The sequence below is a fragment of the Budorcas taxicolor genome, chromosome 5 (genome assembly GCF_023091745.1).
Source record: "Budorcas taxicolor isolate Tak-1 chromosome 5, Takin1.1, whole genome shotgun sequence".
Taxonomy (NCBI): domain Eukaryota; kingdom Metazoa; phylum Chordata; class Mammalia; order Artiodactyla; family Bovidae; genus Budorcas; species Budorcas taxicolor.
Window position 1 is genome coordinate 159,488,289 of NC_068914.1, and position 17,082 is coordinate 159,505,370.

General features: G+C 56.8%; 1 protein-coding gene across 2 annotated transcripts in view; it reads left to right on the top strand.

Annotated features, from left to right (window-relative positions):
* Nucleotides 1-256: 256 nt before the first annotated feature.
* Nucleotides 257-17,082, top strand: part of FBLN1 (fibulin 1) — an 82,163-nt gene continuing 65,337 nt past the window's right edge. For both annotated transcript variants that reach the window (XM_052639832.1, XM_052639833.1), the window contains exons 1-2: nucleotides 257-362; nucleotides 13,299-13,404. In XM_052639832.1, the coding sequence (XP_052495792.1) occupies nucleotides 284-362; nucleotides 13,299-13,404 (185 nt within the window). In that variant the 5' untranslated portion in view covers nucleotides 257-283. The remainder of the gene's footprint in view (nucleotides 363-13,298; nucleotides 13,405-17,082) is intronic.

Consider the following 17,082-nt stretch of genomic DNA (forward strand, 5'->3'; position numbering starts at 1 on the left):
CGCCCCGGCCGTGGGCCTGCGCGCCCTTCGAGGATGGGTGCCAGGAGGGAGGGCCCCCCAGCGGGGAGGAGGCCCGGAGGTCCCCGCCGCGGCCGGGGGGGAGGGGAAGCGGGCGCCCCGCGGCCCCGCCCCCGCCGCGCCCTCCCCGCGCCCTCCTCCTGGGCGGGATAATTGAACCGCGCGGCCGGGGCCCAGCGTTGGCTGCGGAGGCTCGGCCGGAGCTTGGAGCCCGCGCTGCCCGGAGCCTAGAGCCGCGCCCCGCGCCTTTGTCCGCCCGCCGCCCATGGAGCGCGCCGCCCCGTCGCGCCGGGTCCCGCTGCCGCTGCTGCTGCTCGGCGGCCTCTCGCTGCTGGCGGCCCGAGGTAGGGATGCCGGGGGGCGTCGGGAGGGAGGGGACGCCCGAGTCCACGGCCCCCGCTTGAGTGGCGCCCCCATCCCCCCCCCCCCGACCCCTGGGGACCCCGCGCCCCGTGGGACTTTGGGGACTGCCGGCGCCTGGGGACGCGGCCTGGAGCTGCGCCCCCGTCGGCGGTCCTGGGGCGTCTGAGCTGCCCCGCGGCGCTTCCCCCCACCCCCCAACTACCCGCCTCCTGGCTTCCATCCTGATCACCTCCGCTGACTTGGGGACTTGTTTTAGAGACGGATGCCTCCAAACACATTCTCCCGCGTGTCCTCTCACTTCCAAACCCTGTCCACCCTAGCGCCCATCCACCCGCCGGGGCCAAAGTGCCGGCCGGGGGAGAGGAACTGGCCGGTGGCCGCCAAGGTCGCCGTCCCCTCCCTCACCCCTCCTCCACCCCCGTGGCTGCCCCTAGCCCCTGGAGCGCCTTTGGCACACATGTTCTCACTCCTCCCACCTCCACCCTTATGCAGGGGCTGTGGTACCCAGCGTTCTGATGGAAAACAGACTGGGGGGTGGGGATCGGTAAATTGCTCAAGACACAGCCCCCGTCATGGAGTAGGGGGCGGCCCGTGCAGGACGCAGAGAGGAAGGGTGTAGTCTGGAGGTGTTCAGGGTCACAGCTATGTGTGGGGAGACCTCTGTCTGCTCTCCTGGGACACTGAGGACCCCAAGACGGAGGTGCTGCCAGGCTCCATATTCATTGCAGCTAGGGTCAGGCCGCCTCCAAACCCAGCCAGCCGCCTGATGGCAAGGGGGTGCAAGGGGGTCTCCACCAACAGAGCCCCCAGCCCTGGGACTGACAGCGCTGGAATGGCAGGCACCCAGCTCATCTTTTCTCCCTTAATCCTCAAGGCCTCCACTCCTCAGGGGTGAGTGCAAGGCCCTGCCAATCACAGCCGTGACCTCTGACTTCTCCACTGACCCCAGTTGCTTATCAGTCATTAGTCAGGCCAGCCCTCCTGGGGCCAGGCGCAGATTAGGGCTCCGACCACTCTCGGCATCTCCGGTTCTTTATCTCTGGCTTAGTTGAGCTTCTTTTAAACTCTCTGGTGACCACTCCCCTTCCTCTGTCAAAGGTCACTTGTCCCAGCTAATGCCTTGCCAGGATTCAGGGGTTCCCCGGGGAGACTTGGGGGGTGGGGGCGAGGAGAACCCTGCCGAGGTTTCTTGGCTCCCTGGCTCCCTTTGCAGCAGACCTTCACGGAACCCTGTCTGTTCCAGGCACGGGTGTGTGCCTAGGGGCATGTCGTGGGTAGAGGAACAGGGGTCAGCACGGGCAGCGAGAGCCATCCCAGGCCTTGGGGTTGATGGGAGGCTTCCTGGAGGAGAAGGGTGCTTGAGTGGGAGCTTGTCAGGCAGGCAGGGGAGGAAGGGAATTCAGGGGACTGCTAGCTGGATCGAAAGCCCAGAGGGCCCCGGCACCCCCCTGTATCTAACACACAAGGAAACTGAGGCACAGAGAGGAGGTGTAGTTGGACTTTGCTGAGCCCGAGTCCCCAGACCTTCCACAGCTACTCTTTCGCACCTCCTGTGTGAGAAGGGTCCTGTGCAGACTGGCAGGGTCCAGCTTTGAAGGAGTGCTGAGGTGTGCTAGGCTGGAATGGCTCCCCAGCCCTGACTGATGGTTTACTGCCGTCTTCTTCCTGGATCAGGTCCTCACTTGAAGTGGGTGAAGAAGCCTCTCTTCTTTGCACACTGATGAGAATGCCTGTATCTTTGGGGAGGTCTCTCTCTTGAATTTCAACAAGTTTGGTGTGGTTTGGGGGGAGAGAAGGGGAGAGATCTGCCAGGTTCCTTTCTGTACCTGCAAACTCAGATGCTGTAAGGTTCCCGAAGCCTTGTAAGGTTGAGAGTGACACTGTCCCCACCCACCCCGTAGAGCCGAGGGGTCCCGGAGGAAATGTGCAGTGTAAAAGTGATCGCGAAAAAAGCCTCGATGGTGAGCCTTTGAGCGAATCTTCGGCCACTCCTTTGGTGACCAGGCCACGGGAAGGCAGAGGGGTGCTGCACTTTCGAGCCAGGGGGGCAGAGCGGGAACCATCCGTCTGTCGTGCGTCCTTTTGTCTGTGCTGTTGGGCTTTCCTGAGAGCCAGTGGGGGAGGGAGGAAGAGAGGAGGAGGGTGTTGGGAAAGACGGTTCTGTTTTCCCCAAGACTTTCTTGGCCCCCTGGCTCCAGCTGGGCTGCCTTTCCAACTGATTACAGAGAACGTCGTCGCTGGGAGGAGAACAAAGAGGAGAGAGGACTTGGCTTGAAAACACGTGGCTGCACCGCGGCTGCTCCTGGAGTTTCCCACTCGGTGGCGGGGGCTGGACAGGCTGAGGGGGCTGCAGGAGAATGAGACTCAGGGTGTCTGGGGGGGCAGCGCCAGGGCCTCTTCTGGGGAGGCCACAGCTCCAGGTTACACCCCTTCCAGCACTGCCCAGAGCCACCCCACCTTGGGTGCATTTGTGCCCTGATGGTGGTGGGGGAGGAGGGTGGCTCACTCCCCTTTGGCATCCACCAGGCTTCTAGGAGAGCTCATTTGTGGAACTGACAACTTTGCCTGTTGTCCCTCAGAAAAGAATGACGGGATGACCTGGTTTCTCATTTGTGAAATGGACATAACAGAAACCGACTTTTTAGGTCTCTCTGAGGATTGAGGGAGCTTCCCAGGTGGCTCAGTGGTAAAGAATCTGCCTGCAAAGCAGAAGACACAGATTCGATCACTGGGTCGGGAAGATGCCCTAGAGAGGGAAATGGCAACCACTCCAATATTAGTGCTTGGGAAATCCCGTGGACAGAGGAGCCTGGCGGGCTGCAGTCGCTAGAGAGTTGGACGCGACTGAGCACGCAGGAGGATTGAGGGCGAGGCTGCAGGAGGCCTGTCGTGGAAGCTGCATTATTATCACTTGTTACGTGTGTTGGCCCCTTCCTAGAGTAGGACAGTGTCCTTCCCCAAGACGGCACTACTAAGACTGCACGTCCCCAGCCAGGAGCTGGGAGGCCGGCAGCTCGCGGGGGCCAAAGCCGTACTGGTAAAGGTCATGCAAAGTGGGCTCAGCTGGCCTCCTTAGGCGTTTGATCATCTATCTCAGCAAGGTATCTGCTGAGGGCCAGCTCTGTGCCAGACACTGTTTTAGGTCCTGGGGATACGGCAGAGAGGAAGAGACCAGAGCCTTCTGCCCATGGGGCGTAACTTCTGTGAGATCCTGAAAGTAGCCGATTCCAAACCAACTCCAGCTGGGAGTTAGTCAGGGAAGACTTCCTGGAGGAAGTGGCATGCAAACAGGGATGTGAAGGAGCAGATGGAGGGTGGGGAGGGTCACCAGGCAAAGGGAACGGCATGGACAAAGGTTGAGAAGGTGAGAGAGAATGCGGGGCTTTCCGGAGTTCTGCCCCCTCCTCGTGCTTGGGGAGCTTCCTCAGGAGCCCCCTCCCCAGCATCCTTCAGACAGCCCCTGCCATTCCTCTGAAGCGGTGGCGGCTGGCGGGGGGGTGTCTCTGTGAGCAATGGATACGGTGGGTGGAGCAACTTTGCCGGAAAACAATTCTAATAGGGCACACGAGTACTTTGCCAGTATATCTCACAATCAAAGGTTTGCAAAAACATCAGATCGCAACAGCTTCATTAATAAATGCTTGTGCAGGCTTCCCTTGGTCTCAGTTTCCCGTAATGGTTTTAAATGAAACCGAGGTGGGCAAGTACCTATTAGGTCAACTTTCCTGGGGTCAGAGACCCTTCAGCCTGGAGGGGAGCTTAGCACTGAGAGAGTGTGGCGCTGAGGGCAAGTCGTGTGTCCCTGGTCATCCAGCTCGTAGTAGGCACAGCTGGACCGGAGGCTGTGCCCTGTGGCCAGCCCTCTTGGTGCTGGTCACCGCCTTTAACCCCGAAGGCTGGTCCTAACAAGAGTCTGGGGGAGGAGGGAACTGGCTGCCTGCATGTTATCAGGAGGGTCCTATGCCAGCCCACCCAGGGGTGGGAGTGGGCACTCGACCAAGGTTAGGAGACTGGACCCGAAAGTGACCCGCCCGAGAGAGCTTGACTGACTCCCACAGCCTTTCTGCTCTGTTTCCATAAATGTGGAAGGAAAGCTCTCTGCTCTAGGAAATTATTATAATTGAAGTCTTTTACATTTAGTCACTAATTTAGCTCTGTCAACAACCCCATGACGTAGGTACAACTGTTATTTCCATTTTACTGCTGGGTTCCCAGGTGGCTCACTGGTGAAGAATCCACTTGCCAATGCTGGAGACCCAGGTTCTATCCCTGGGTCGGGAAGATCCCCTGGAGAAGGAAATGGCAACCCACTCCAGTATTCTTGCCTGGAAATCCCCACGGACAAAGGAAACCTGGTGGGCTACCGTCCATGGGGTCGCAGAGTCAGACGTGACTTAGAGATTGAACAACAGCAAGGGGCCAGAGTGGTTACTCCAGCGGGCGACATGACGCAAAAGGAAGAACAGGTTCAAAAAAAAAAAAAAAAAAATACTGGCTCAGCCCATTAGCATGAAAACACTCTGAGCTCTGGCATTTCACAGCCGGTCCTGGCAACCAGTCCTTGCTCACGACAGTGTGCGTCATCAGTAGAGGACATGGGACTCTGTGCTCCTAACCACTCGACTGGGCGGACGCTTCAGTCCCATAATTGAGCGCTCCTGTTACCGAAAGAGTGTGGGACCCAGCTGCTTGTCCCCCAAAAGCCAGTAAACAGGGCAGGTTGGTGGAAAGGAAAGTTCGCTTTATTTTAGATGCCCGCAACTGTGCAGGGGGAGGGCAGACATCTATCCAAAGGCCAAATTCCCCGTCCACTGGCAAACTGTGGGCAAGAGCTTTCATAGACAGAAGTGGGGGTGGGCAGGCTACACGCAGAGACAGCACAGTCAGCTCTGACGGTCATCTTCAGACTGGTCTTCGGTGGTCTGACTGGCGTCATCTTGGTTGTTTTAGGTACACTTAATCTTCAGTGCCGGGGTCCATTTGTTCCCGTTTCTTTGAGGCCAGTTCTCGAAATCGTGGCAGCCTCTGTCGTGGGGACAGTCTAGTCATCGTGTGGTTGACTTCTACCTGGGGCTTCGGTATCTGTAAGACAGCTCACAGGGTATGGCTCAGAATACTATCTATCGTCCTTGAGAAAGGACCGACGGTCCTCGACTGCGCCTGCTGACAAGATGGTTACTCTCTGGTCTCCTCTGACTGCTTCCCTTTGCCTCTGTGTTTCTCATTTCTCTGATTAAACTTCTTTGACTCAAGTTTTCCACACAGGGGAGGCAGGCAGAGGACGTGGTGGGGAAGGGGAGGAACTTAAGGTCCTGCTCCGTCTTGCTGTGTAGCCGAGGGGCTCGTTTGAAAGGACAGGTGTTTTCTATGTCAGGGGTCGGGGGGGTGGCGGGGGGGGGCAGATTCCCACCCGGCTCTGTCCCTGACTTCCTGGGGGATCCCGTGTGCACGGGCGCCTGCTTACTCCTTCCCCACACCAGGGGCCCAGAGGCAAGGGGGTGCGCCTCCAGCCTCTGCCCCCATCTTCCCATGGCTAGGGACACTTGTCCTAGGACTTAGGACTCACCCGGATAATCTAAGATGACGTCATTGGGAGATCCTTAGTCACATCTGCAAGGACCCTTATTCCAAATAAGGTCACATTCTTAAGTTCCAGGTGTCAGGACATGGACGTGTCTTTCTAGGGGACGCCCCTGAAGCCACTATACACCCTTGAGAATAAACACAGAAACAGATGCGCTAACAAGAAGTCTGTGGGGCCCTCTGCCACAGTGACTGTAACACGCGACAGTGGGACTCTGGCGGCTCTCAGGTGGGCGGCGGGGGGCCGTGATACTGGAACTCAGACGTCAGTGGCAGGGAGCCCTCTGTGAAAAGACCTGGGGAGGAGCGTTCGGGCAAAGGGGACCGAAGGCATACACCGTCCCCCAGGTGGGACCAGGTGTGTCAGAGGGACCAGGGGATGGAGTGAAGGGAGGGGAGGCGGGCGGGGCCAAGGCAGTTTGTGCAGGGCCTTAAAAGTCGGGCTGCAGACTGTGGATTTTGTCCCAAATGCCCCGGGGCTGGAGGCTCTCAAGCAGGGCAGTGACATCCCTTGACTTGTGTTTCCAGCAGCTCCTCTGTGTGCTGCCTGGTGGGTGGATGGCAGGGAGACTAGAGTGGAGGCTGAATAAGCCGGCAGGGTGGTCGCGAGGGAGGCTCCTGCAGGGTCCAGGGTGGAAGATGCCCTGGAGAGGGTAGTGGCCTGGGGGCTGGGGAGAAGTGGACAGAGCTGGAGAGTTGGGGAGGTTGAGTGGACAGGACTCGCTGAGCGCTTGATGTGGACGGTGAGGGAGCTGGAATCATTCAGGCTGACCCAGTTATTTTGGCCTCAGCCTCCTGACGCAGGATGCCTGCTAATTACTGAGGTGGAGAAGCGGGACGAGGGTGGGCCTTGGAGTCCCGAATGGACACTTTAAGTCTCCTGTTAGACGTCCGGGTGGAGCCTGGACAGACAGAAATGAGGGAGTCTCAGCCTGCAGGTGAGGCTGGAGGAGACCACCCAGGGAGGCGGGGGTGGAAGAAGAGGGAACAAGGGGCGGAGGCACTGAGCCCCCCAGGCAGTTTGAGGAGGGAGGAGCCTTGAGAGGACCCCTCCCCAGGTGCGTCCCCAGGGCCGGGGTGGCAGCTAGGAGGCTGCCAGGGCTGGCTCTTAGAGGCCGGCTCTCAGAGTGTCTTTGTGCTAATGGCTTGACCAGTATTTTTCTTTTCTTTTTTTATGAGCCTGTATTTGTTTTGAACCCATTTTTCCTTCTGACGTGGGTTGCCTGCCGGAGTGAAAAGTCCTGGAAGTTTTGTTGGCCTACATGTGCTTCTGGTTTTGATGTGAGCCTTCTCACCGAAACCCGCTGCACCTTTTCCATCACTGGTATAACCGCCCCCACCTTGGGCACAGAGAGGCCAGGCAGGGTGGCTGTGGACACATAGCTGCTTCGTGGCAGCACCAGGATGTGAACATGGGCGGCTTGGCTCTTTCATCATGTTCTGAAAGCAGGACGCTGAATGAACCGCCTCACTCATCTTTCCATCTGAAAAGTCTCCCATATTTCTAACTCCAGCTTCAGGGAGAAGCCACCTGTTGCTGGTTTTACGGTGGATGGGAGTCAGCTTTAGAGTCACAGCCGGATTCGAATGCTGCCCATTTGTCCCATGGCCTCAGGCAACGTGCTTCATCTCTTTCCGTCCTCTGTGTCCAGAATTGCTCAGACCACACGAGATCATTCATCTGTTTGTCTCTTCCTGGACACTTCCTGGTTCTGGGGTGGCTGCGGGTCCGGGGGCAGAATGAGTCTCCTGTCTAGCCCTTGTGGCACAGAGACACACACAGTTGATTATTTGTGCTAAAGTGCTGGCAAGTTTGGGGAGCAAAGAGACCATGAAAGGAAAGGCCTTTGCCCCATGTTTGCATGTGTGCATGGGTATGTGTTGGGGGGTGGGAGCCGTGATTCCGGAGGACTTCCTGGAGGAGAGGGCCTTTGAATGGGTGTGAATGAGCTAGTCCAAGCAGAGGAGTGGACCCAAGACCCCCCCCAGCCTGGTCGAGCTTCAGTTTCCAAAAGCCAGGTGCAGAGGATACTTGACAGGTGTGCACACGTGTTCTGAGAGGTGAGAGGGGAAGCAGCAGATTTGGGTCCTGCAGGGGGAGATGCTGGAGAGATGGGGCAGGAGGAGGATGGCCCACACGCCCACGGGGGTTGGTCCAGGAGGTCACGTGAGCTGCCTGGAGGGAGCAATGTGGAGTGGGCTTTTCTTCACCTTCTCAGGGGTGTGCCTTCTGGTCCTGTCTCTCGCCGCCTCCTTTCAGCTGGTTCTCTATCCGAGACCCCGTCTCTCTGCTGGGGGCTGATGTCCGGGGGTGTGTGGGCACCAGCTGTTCTTATGCTGGGGATGGGACTGGAGCCATAAGAACAGCCTCAGCGCCTCCTGCTTCCCCCCGGGGAGGCTGGGGGCCTTGAGGAGGGAGATGGGTCAGTCCTCATCCTCGGCTGCAGAGGGACGCAGAGGCGCTGGGACACACCCAGGAATAGTCTCCTGGCATCTCCCTGGGTTGTCATCTCCTTGAAGACAGAGTCCTGATTCTGGAGCCCACATCCCAGGGTCAGAGAGAGCCTGGCACACGGAAGAGTCCTAAAAGGGGTGTCTGCTGGCTCCCCAGGCTTGGGAGGTGGCGGGGGGCCTGCAGGGGGTGGGGATGGGCTGAGTCTGGCATGGTTCTGTCTGGTTGGAATTTCCCACTGGCATCTCATTGCAGCTCAGGCTTCCCAGTTACGTGGGTCCTGCACACCATGGGGACCCCCTCCAGCTCTCTGCCGCAGCTTCAGGCAGTGCCGTGCGGCAGCTGGGGTGCGAGCCTTGCTTTAACTCTTCATTTTCCCAAACAAGGGGATTAAAATAAAACCAAGTAGAGAGCTGACCAACCACCATCTCGTATCTCAGCATTCCATGGGCGTGAAGGGCATTCTGATGCCCCACAGTTTGGAAGGACACGGTCTCAGGATTCCATCTTTGTGAGTCTCAACCACACAGTCAGATCACAGGGACCGGAGATGAAAACTGTGCTTTGCTGAGGTTTCTTCTTGAAGAGGGAAGCGACCCGAGGCAGAAGATTCCAGACTCGCCCGAAGCTCCACTTTTCTCTAAAGAGCGCTTCCTGCCCAGGACGGGCATTGAGTGTGTGGTGGGCGTGAGTGAGTGGCATCGCTCCCAGGGTTGGGGACCGAAGTAGCCATGATGGCCTTGTCGCTTCAGGTTGCTCTCGTGGCGTGAGTTAGGAAGGTGGCTCAGACACGGAGGCTGTGCCTGAGGTTTCTTCCATTTGATACCCTTTGGGAGATGCTTTCAGGGTCTGCTGGTGGGAGTGGTAGGCCTGATGCTGTTGGCTGCTGCGGAAACCCTTGGTACCAGTGAGGTGTAGCAGCTGGTGGGGTTGACACCTCGGTTCTCTTCTTGCCTCTTGCCTGGTCTAGCCATGTGCCCTGTGACAGAGTGGGGCCACGGCCTAGAATTCCGTCCCTCTTTCCCCTTCTGCCGATGGTGCTGAGTCCTTGCTGAGTGTGCTTGGGAGAAGTGATGCTGGCAGGGGGTTCTCCCATCACTTGCAGAAAGCAACAATAAGAGCTTGAAAGAAGGGTTTTTGTTTAATGTTGGGTGCTCAGCTCCCCAGAACAACAATTATGGGAAATTTACCCAAAGTAATTTTGACCCAAGGATGCATACGTAACTGATGTCCATAGGATATAAGGAAAAATAACGTTTCGCACTCAACCTGGTTTCAGTGGAGTAGCCAAGTTGGGGACCTTTAGAATCTGAAGACAAGGTGGATTGAAGATGTTCGATCCAGAGCTGTTTGTTCCTGTAGTGAAATATCAGAAGTGATGTAGAAGCCCAGAGAGGGGGCGTGGGCTGGAGACGAAGCTGCATGTCCTGGCATGGTGGCAGCAGCAGGAATTTAAGCGGTGAAGGGTGGGGGTGGTTGGACTGTCTCCAAGGGGCCCTCCCGCGTGGGGCTGTTTCGAGGAAGACGGCAGGGTTCTGTCTGCTCTGACCTCAGCCGAGTCACCGTCCCACCTCGCTGTGGGCTCCCCGTGACCCCTCTGATGGGGGAGTTCTTGGATGGGGGCACCTCCCACCCAATCAGGGTGTGCTGACCCCCCGCTGGGAGTTCCAGCTCTGTGGCTTGGAGCATTCTGGGGACATTCCAAGTTTCTGGATTGAGGGAAGGACTTCACATTTTATTGTTCTACTGAGAATAAGCTTCAAAGTGCTCAGGGCTTCCCAGCGGGAATCATTTCCAAATGTTTCTGCAGCTTGGGGCACAAAGTTCTTGCCGTGCTGAGCCGGCTGCTGGAGTCTGAGCCTTCTTTCCCCATGCTCGCCTTTTTCTGAGTTGAGGGGGGTGTAGGAGCTGCCACTCGTACCCCAGCTGTTCTGCACCCTAGGACAGGGCCATGTTGCCCCCATTCCTCACGGGCCACAGCAAAGGTCCTTTGTTCCTTTCGCGTGTCCTGCAGCCACTGTTTACTGGAGCTCCCTGTGTGCTCAGAACTTTATAAGCTCTATCCGTCTCCTCAGCCACTCTACAAAGGTATCGTGGGCCCCCATTTTGCTGCCGAGGAAGCTGTGGTTCAGAGAGGTGAAGCGTCCTGCCCAGGGAGGGTCACAGAGCAAGCAAGCGCTGAACCTGGGATCGGATCCCAAGCCTGTTCGGCTCCAAAGCTGATCCTCTTCCTACTCAACCCTGTCGCTGCCAAGGGCCAGCTTCGAGCTGAGGTCTGGGATGAGAAGCAGGCCCAGCTCTGCGTGGGTGGGAGGGCGAGGCAGACACATGCTGTCAGTGGAGTTTGCTCCGGGCCGGGCTGCTGGCAGGCGGGCTGCGGGAGGCGGGGAGAGACCGGATGGGGCAGGAGTGTTGGGCCCGGGCTGGAGGCGCTGTGAGAGCCGCAAGGGGCACGGCCGCAGGCGGGAGAGCTACGTGGGGCCCGCGGGGGTTGGGCTGCGGGGGGACAGCACAGGGGATATTGGCCTCAGCGTCTGGCCACGTGGCTGGTCACCGTCATCCTGCGAGTGAACCAGGGGCATCGTATCTGCGACAGGTCAGGTCTGGCGTTTCGTGAAAACTTTTCTTAAAATCAGTTGGAGCAAACATGAGGGAAGGAAGGGGTGGGGCCCCTGGAGGTCATCCCCGCAACCGGAAGTCTCCCCCGTGAGGGGCACGCATTTGAGAAGCCAGTGACCCTCATTTATTACTATCTGGGCCCCAGCTCATGGTGTCCCCGAGTCACCAAACAGCTTTCGGGGGGAGCGTGGAGGGGACAGCTGTGATGGGGAGGGGTCAAGTGGCTGTGGGCCAGCAGGCTTTGTTCTGGGATGGAGCCTCACCCTTAATCAGCCCCCGGGGACTCCCGCTGCCGGGCCGGGGTTGGGCGGGTGGATCTTCTGCTCAGCGTTCCCTGGAAGCCCTGGGATGGGGGTCCTGGGGTCACCGCCAGGGGACTTGGCGAGGCCCTTGATTCTTCTGGCTCAGAAAGTGGCCGGTCCATCTGCAGCAACAGGGATGACCTGGAGATGGTTGTACTGAGTGAAGTAAGTCAGACAGGAGAAGAAATACCATGTGACATCCCTTGTATGTGGATCTGAAAGGAAATGATACAGATGAACTTAGGAAGCGGGAAGACACTCACAGACTTAGAAAACAGATTTGTGGTTGCCAGGGGGAAGGGATAGCTAGGGGCTTTGGGAAGGTCATGTACACACTGCTCTGTTTAAGATGGATATCAAGAAAGACATCACACGTGGAACTCTGCTCAGTGTTATGTGCCAGCCTGGCTGGGAGAAGGATTTGGGGGAGAATGGATGCATGTTTATGTATGGCTGAGTCCCTTGGCTGTTCGCTTGGAACTACCACAGCATTGTTAATTGACTATACCTCAATGCAAAATGTTTTTGGTGTTAAAAAATAAATGAATAAAAAACAATTTAAGAGGAAATGGCCCGTCCAGCCTCTGGCTCTTCACACCAGCATGGAGCACACTCACTGGGTCTCGTCGGGGTGACCACTTGCTGCCTCAGGGCTCCAGGCACAGTTTGTCCCCAGAGGCGGTCGAGGTCGCGTGGGCAGGTCGTCACAGCCAGTGTTACTGGACACACTGGCCTCAAGCTGAGTCCAGGAGTGGCCTTGTCTTCTGGGGCCACCTCGAGGGCTGGGCCTTAGAAGGACGATGGGCTCAAACAGAACACCCAAGGCCCTTGGTGCCAGGATATGGTGCCGAGCGTGGTGGGATTTACCCCATGGGGTGTGCGAAAGCTAGCCGTGAGAAAGCATGTTCCATAAAGTCCAATTTTGAAATGTCCTGCCCAGATGTGACCTTCTGCCTGGGTGCAGAGGCGGTTGCCCCTCTCGCCCCCTCCTGGCTGTGGAAGGAACTGGGGCTGAGGGTGCCTTGGTGCCGGGCGGCTCCTCCCTTTGGTAACCATGGGGTCCTCTCCTTCCGTGAGCCGGGGGGCCCGTCGGGGCAGCCTGGGCTGCGGATGGAAGGCTGGGTGCCCAGCGCAGCCGTGAGGGCGTGGGTGTGCCAGCGGCCATCTTTCCTTTTTGTAAGCAAAGAGGCGAATCTGTGACAAGTCTGGGGCAGAAACCATCACCAGTTTCAGTTCTGAGGCCCTAGCAAGTGGCAATGATGGTTAAATGAGAACGCAGAGTGGGTCTCAGAAATGCAGGCTCCTTGCTTCTCCCCGGAGCCGGCTGGCTGCAATTGAGGCCCCCCGGATTTCCGTCCCCTCCCCCGGGTGCCCTCCCCCCACGTCCCCTCCCCCGGGTGCCCTCTCCCGGGTGCCCTCCCCTCGTGTCCCCTCCCCCTGGGTGCCCTCCCCCTGGGTGTTCACTTTCCACTCTCCGGGGAAGCCTTCCTTGGTTGTCCCAGTTCGGGGGACGCGCCAGACCTCCTCCATTCTGCACTGTTATCTTTAGTGAAACAAACCGTCTCTGACCCCGCAGGAGTGGGGTCAGTCATGTCCTGGATATCCTGAGCACCAGGCTGTCCGTGTCCCCAGTGTCTGGTCCTGGGGCAGGGATCCTGAGTGCTGAGCCGCAGCCCTGACAGAACTGTTTTGGGAAGATCGTGGTTGAGGTGTCAGGCCTCTCCAGGAGGAGCATGCTCCTGGGTCTCCCAGCCCCAGCCTCAGTGGAGTTTTCAGGACGTGCTTGTGGAGTGACTAAAGGATGCTTCAGCATCAGCCTGGGATGCTGTGAGGTGGCGTCCAGATGGTGCGGCCGGGAGGGGGGCGCCCTTGGCCTCCCGAGGGAGGCTGCCCATCCCAGGGGCCCTGGGGGGTGTGGTGAGTCGCCTGCCGCCTGTCACCCTGTTCTCCTTCCTGCACAGCGGGCGCAGACGTCTCCATGGAGGCTTGCTGTGCAGACGGACATCGAATGGCCACGGAGCATAGGGCCTGCTCACTGCCCTATGCCTCGGAATCCAAGGAATGCAGGTATGTCTGCCAGCACTTCACCAGAAGAGCGTTTCTCTAGACAAAAGCAGGAGAGGAAGGGAGAGTGCGTGGCAAACCCCCTGGGGGGAGGCACCAGGGCCAGGTTGTGGGTTGGGGGGTGCAGTGGGCTGCTGACCCCTGCCTCCCCCGCTCCTCTGTGCCCTCATGGTCCTCCTACGTGGCTCTGCTCACCCTTCCCCCACCTCCCTGGCATTATCGGGGCATCCTGACATTTCACCAGGCTGCACGCAAGGAGATCTGTGTTTGCAGCCCTTGCTGCCACAGGTGGGCACTGTGACCAAGTCACCCAGAAAGGGGGTGGTTACTGGGGGCAGGTGAGGTCATGTGATCTCAAAGCACTGGAAGTGCTTTGCCAGTAAAAACACGGCTGCTTTCAGACCCCAACACCCAGACGAGCCAGTCCCAGGGCAAAAGTTCTCCTAGGCCGTTGTCTACTTTATGCAGTAGCCAATGTCTGGATCAACTATGTTTATTCCTCTCTCTCTAAATTAGCTCAAGCTCCTTCAAAGTTTTGGGAGGATGTAAGCTTAGAACGGGCTTCCATGGTGGCTCAGCGGTACAGAATCTGCCTGCAGTGCAAGAGACCCAGGTTCGATCCCCAGGTTGGGAAGATCCCCTGGAGAAGGAAATGGCAACCCACTCCAGTAATCTTGCCTGGAGAATCCCCATGAACAGAGGAGCCTGACGGGACTGAGGCGACTGAACACCTGACTGGAAGCTTAGAATAAATGATAAAGACATGTCATGTCAATCAACACTGTCAAAATAATATAAAAATAATAACAAGTCTTTAGGAAGCACCTACTTTGTGCTTAGGCATTTGCTGCCCAGCATCTCATTTAACTCTGTTACTGACCCATTTTACAGATGAAAAAACTGAGCTTTCCCCAGAGTGCTCAGCTGGAGGCATTAGGACTTGGATCCAGATCTGTTTGCCTGGGGAGCAGAGGTCGGTAGGCAAGGGTATGAACATGTTCCATCACGTGCCATCCGTTCATGCTCTCTGCCCTTGATCCGAGCCAAAGCAGCTTTGACCTGGGGGTGCTGGATGGAGAGCTGCCACAGACAGAAAGAATGTGCGGGGGGGCTCGTCCGCCTCATTCTGGAGTCTTGCATTTGTGTTGGCTTCGAGCATTGAGAGGCTGCTGCCTGCCAGCTGTGACGGAGGATGTAAAGCTCCATTGAGGAAATTCTTGAAAAGTCGAAAGCATTATAGACCAAACAAGGGAGGGAGAGAAGAGGGCACTCGGATTGTCTGAACTGAGGGGGAGATCGTGCCATGAGGATTTACGGCGCGTCTGATGAGTGAGAGCTGAGATCTTGGCGTGAGGCTTCGCACTAGAAATGTCAGAGGGTGGCGGGCAGTTCGGGGCGAAGCTAGCCAGTGAGCGCCAAACATTTTGTTTACAGACTGGGCCCAGAAAGGCAGACAGGCCCTGGGGACCCATTGGGCTGGCTTTCAGGCTGTGTGACTTGAGCCAGCTTGGACCCTCGGTTTCCCCAAATGTTAAAGCAGGACAGTGATGACGACTGAGGGGAGGGAAGCAGCTGGGACCACCACCCGAGGCAGAGGGGTGTGCTTGTCTGCTCAGGCCACCAGCACAGAGACCTCTGCCCAGGTGGCTTAAACCACAGACAGTTACTGTCTCAGAGCCTGAAGACAGCCGTCTGAGATCCTAGTTCCTCCTGACGCCTCCCTCCTGGGCTTGGAGGTGCCACCTTCTCCCCACATCCTCATGTCTTCTCCTCTCTCTCTGTGTTTCTGTCCTAGTCTTTCTTTTTTAAAAAACATTTTTATTTAAAAAAAAAAACTTTTTTTTTGGCTGCAGCTCGCAGCATGCAGGATCTTAGCTCCTCATCCAAGGCTCAGACCCGTGCTCCCTGCAGAGGAAGAACAGAATCTTATCCACTGGGCTGCCAGGGAAGTCCCCACGAGTTCAGTGTTATCAGGTCAGAAATCAAATCTGGTTTAAGAGGGTGCTCTTAGCAGTTAAAGGGTATAGGAAACAAGAACCACCAGCCACCTGGTAACTCAATAATTCTCCTTCAAAGTGGCATTGTGCCAGACCCTCCAGTTTTAAGTTTTCATTCATTTGGCAAATCTTGATTGATCCTCGATGTTGTTCTAAGCTCAGGGTGAGGAGAATGGGATCACATAGGTGGGCAGGCCCCAGGCCGAGCCCTCCTGGGCAGAGCTGGGGGAGGAAGGCACCCAGGGATCTGTGGTGCCCAAGAAGCCCAGGGTTGACACACTGGTAGGTGAGAGGATCGGAGAGGACTGCAGGGGCCCTGGCACCTCCCAGCACACATGGGTTCTGGCTGGGCATGTGTGGCTTCTGCCCAAGCCTCTAACACATGGCACATTTGGGGGTGATCAGGAGAAACGGCAGATGATGTTTCAATTCAAGCACCGCCGTGCATTCTAGTCTCAACCAAATATGGTTGGCCTTGGGACCCAAATATGGTGGTGGTGGCTCAGTCGCTCAGTCGTGTCCAACTCTTGTGACCCCATGGAATGTAGCCTGCCAGGCTCCTCTGTCCGTGGGATTCTCCAGGCAAGAATACTGGAGTGGGTTGCCATTTCCTTCTCCAGGGGATCTTCCTGACCCAGGAATTGAACCCGGGTCTCCTCCATTGCAGGCAGATTCTTTACTGACTGAGCTATGAGGGAAGCCCAAATATAAATTTGCCTAAAACTTTGGGTTGAATGCAGCCCATGAGGGAATTTGGATCCACATGGAGTTCACAAGTGGTGCTAGTAGTAAAAAATAAAGAACCTGTCTGCCAGTGCAGGAGACCCAAGGGACATGGGTTCAATCCCTGGGTCGAGAAGATCCCCTGGAGGAGGAAATGGCAACCCACTCCATTATTCTTGCCTGGAGAATCCCAGGGACGGTGGAGCCTGTGGGCTGCTGTCTATGGGGTCGCACAGAGTTGGACACGACTGATGCGACTTAGCAGCAGCAGCAGCAGGGTCCCTCATACAAGTGGAATCCTTTTGCGTCTGGCTCCTTTCACTTAGCTCTCTGTCCTTAGAGTTTCTGCACCTTGTAACATGTGTTCGGGTTTTCTTCCTGGTCGAGGCTGTGTTCAGCTCCTTCGCATGCACAGACCACACTTGGCTTGTCTGTTCCTCGATGGATCTTGGGTTGCTCCCACCTTCTGGCAGTTATGAATCACGCTGCCGTGAACCTAGGTGTGCCAACGTCTGAGTCAACTGCTTTCTATCCTTTTGGGTTTATACCGAGAGTTGGGATCGCTGGACCCTATGCTCATTGTGTCTAAAATTTTTTGAGGAAGTGCCACGCTGCACCATCTAACACTCCCACCCACAGAGCACGAGGGTTCCAATTTCTCCACAACACTCGTTTTTTTTCTGTTCAGCAGTAAACATCTTTGAATGAACAGATAGTTGGACGCACATCTGTTTGCCCTCCCTAACAATTTAGTAAAATGCTGGTTATTTGCAAATTCACTGAGGGCAGGAGCTGAATGTGTGGTAACAGAGTATAGGCATGTTTCATTTTCTTGTGCTTCAAAGGTTGGGATTTTTTTTTTTTTTTAACAGATTGAAGGTTTGTGGTAATTCCATGTTGTCAGATGATGGCTAGCATTTTTTAGCAATGATGATTTTTATTAAGGTATGTATTACTTTCT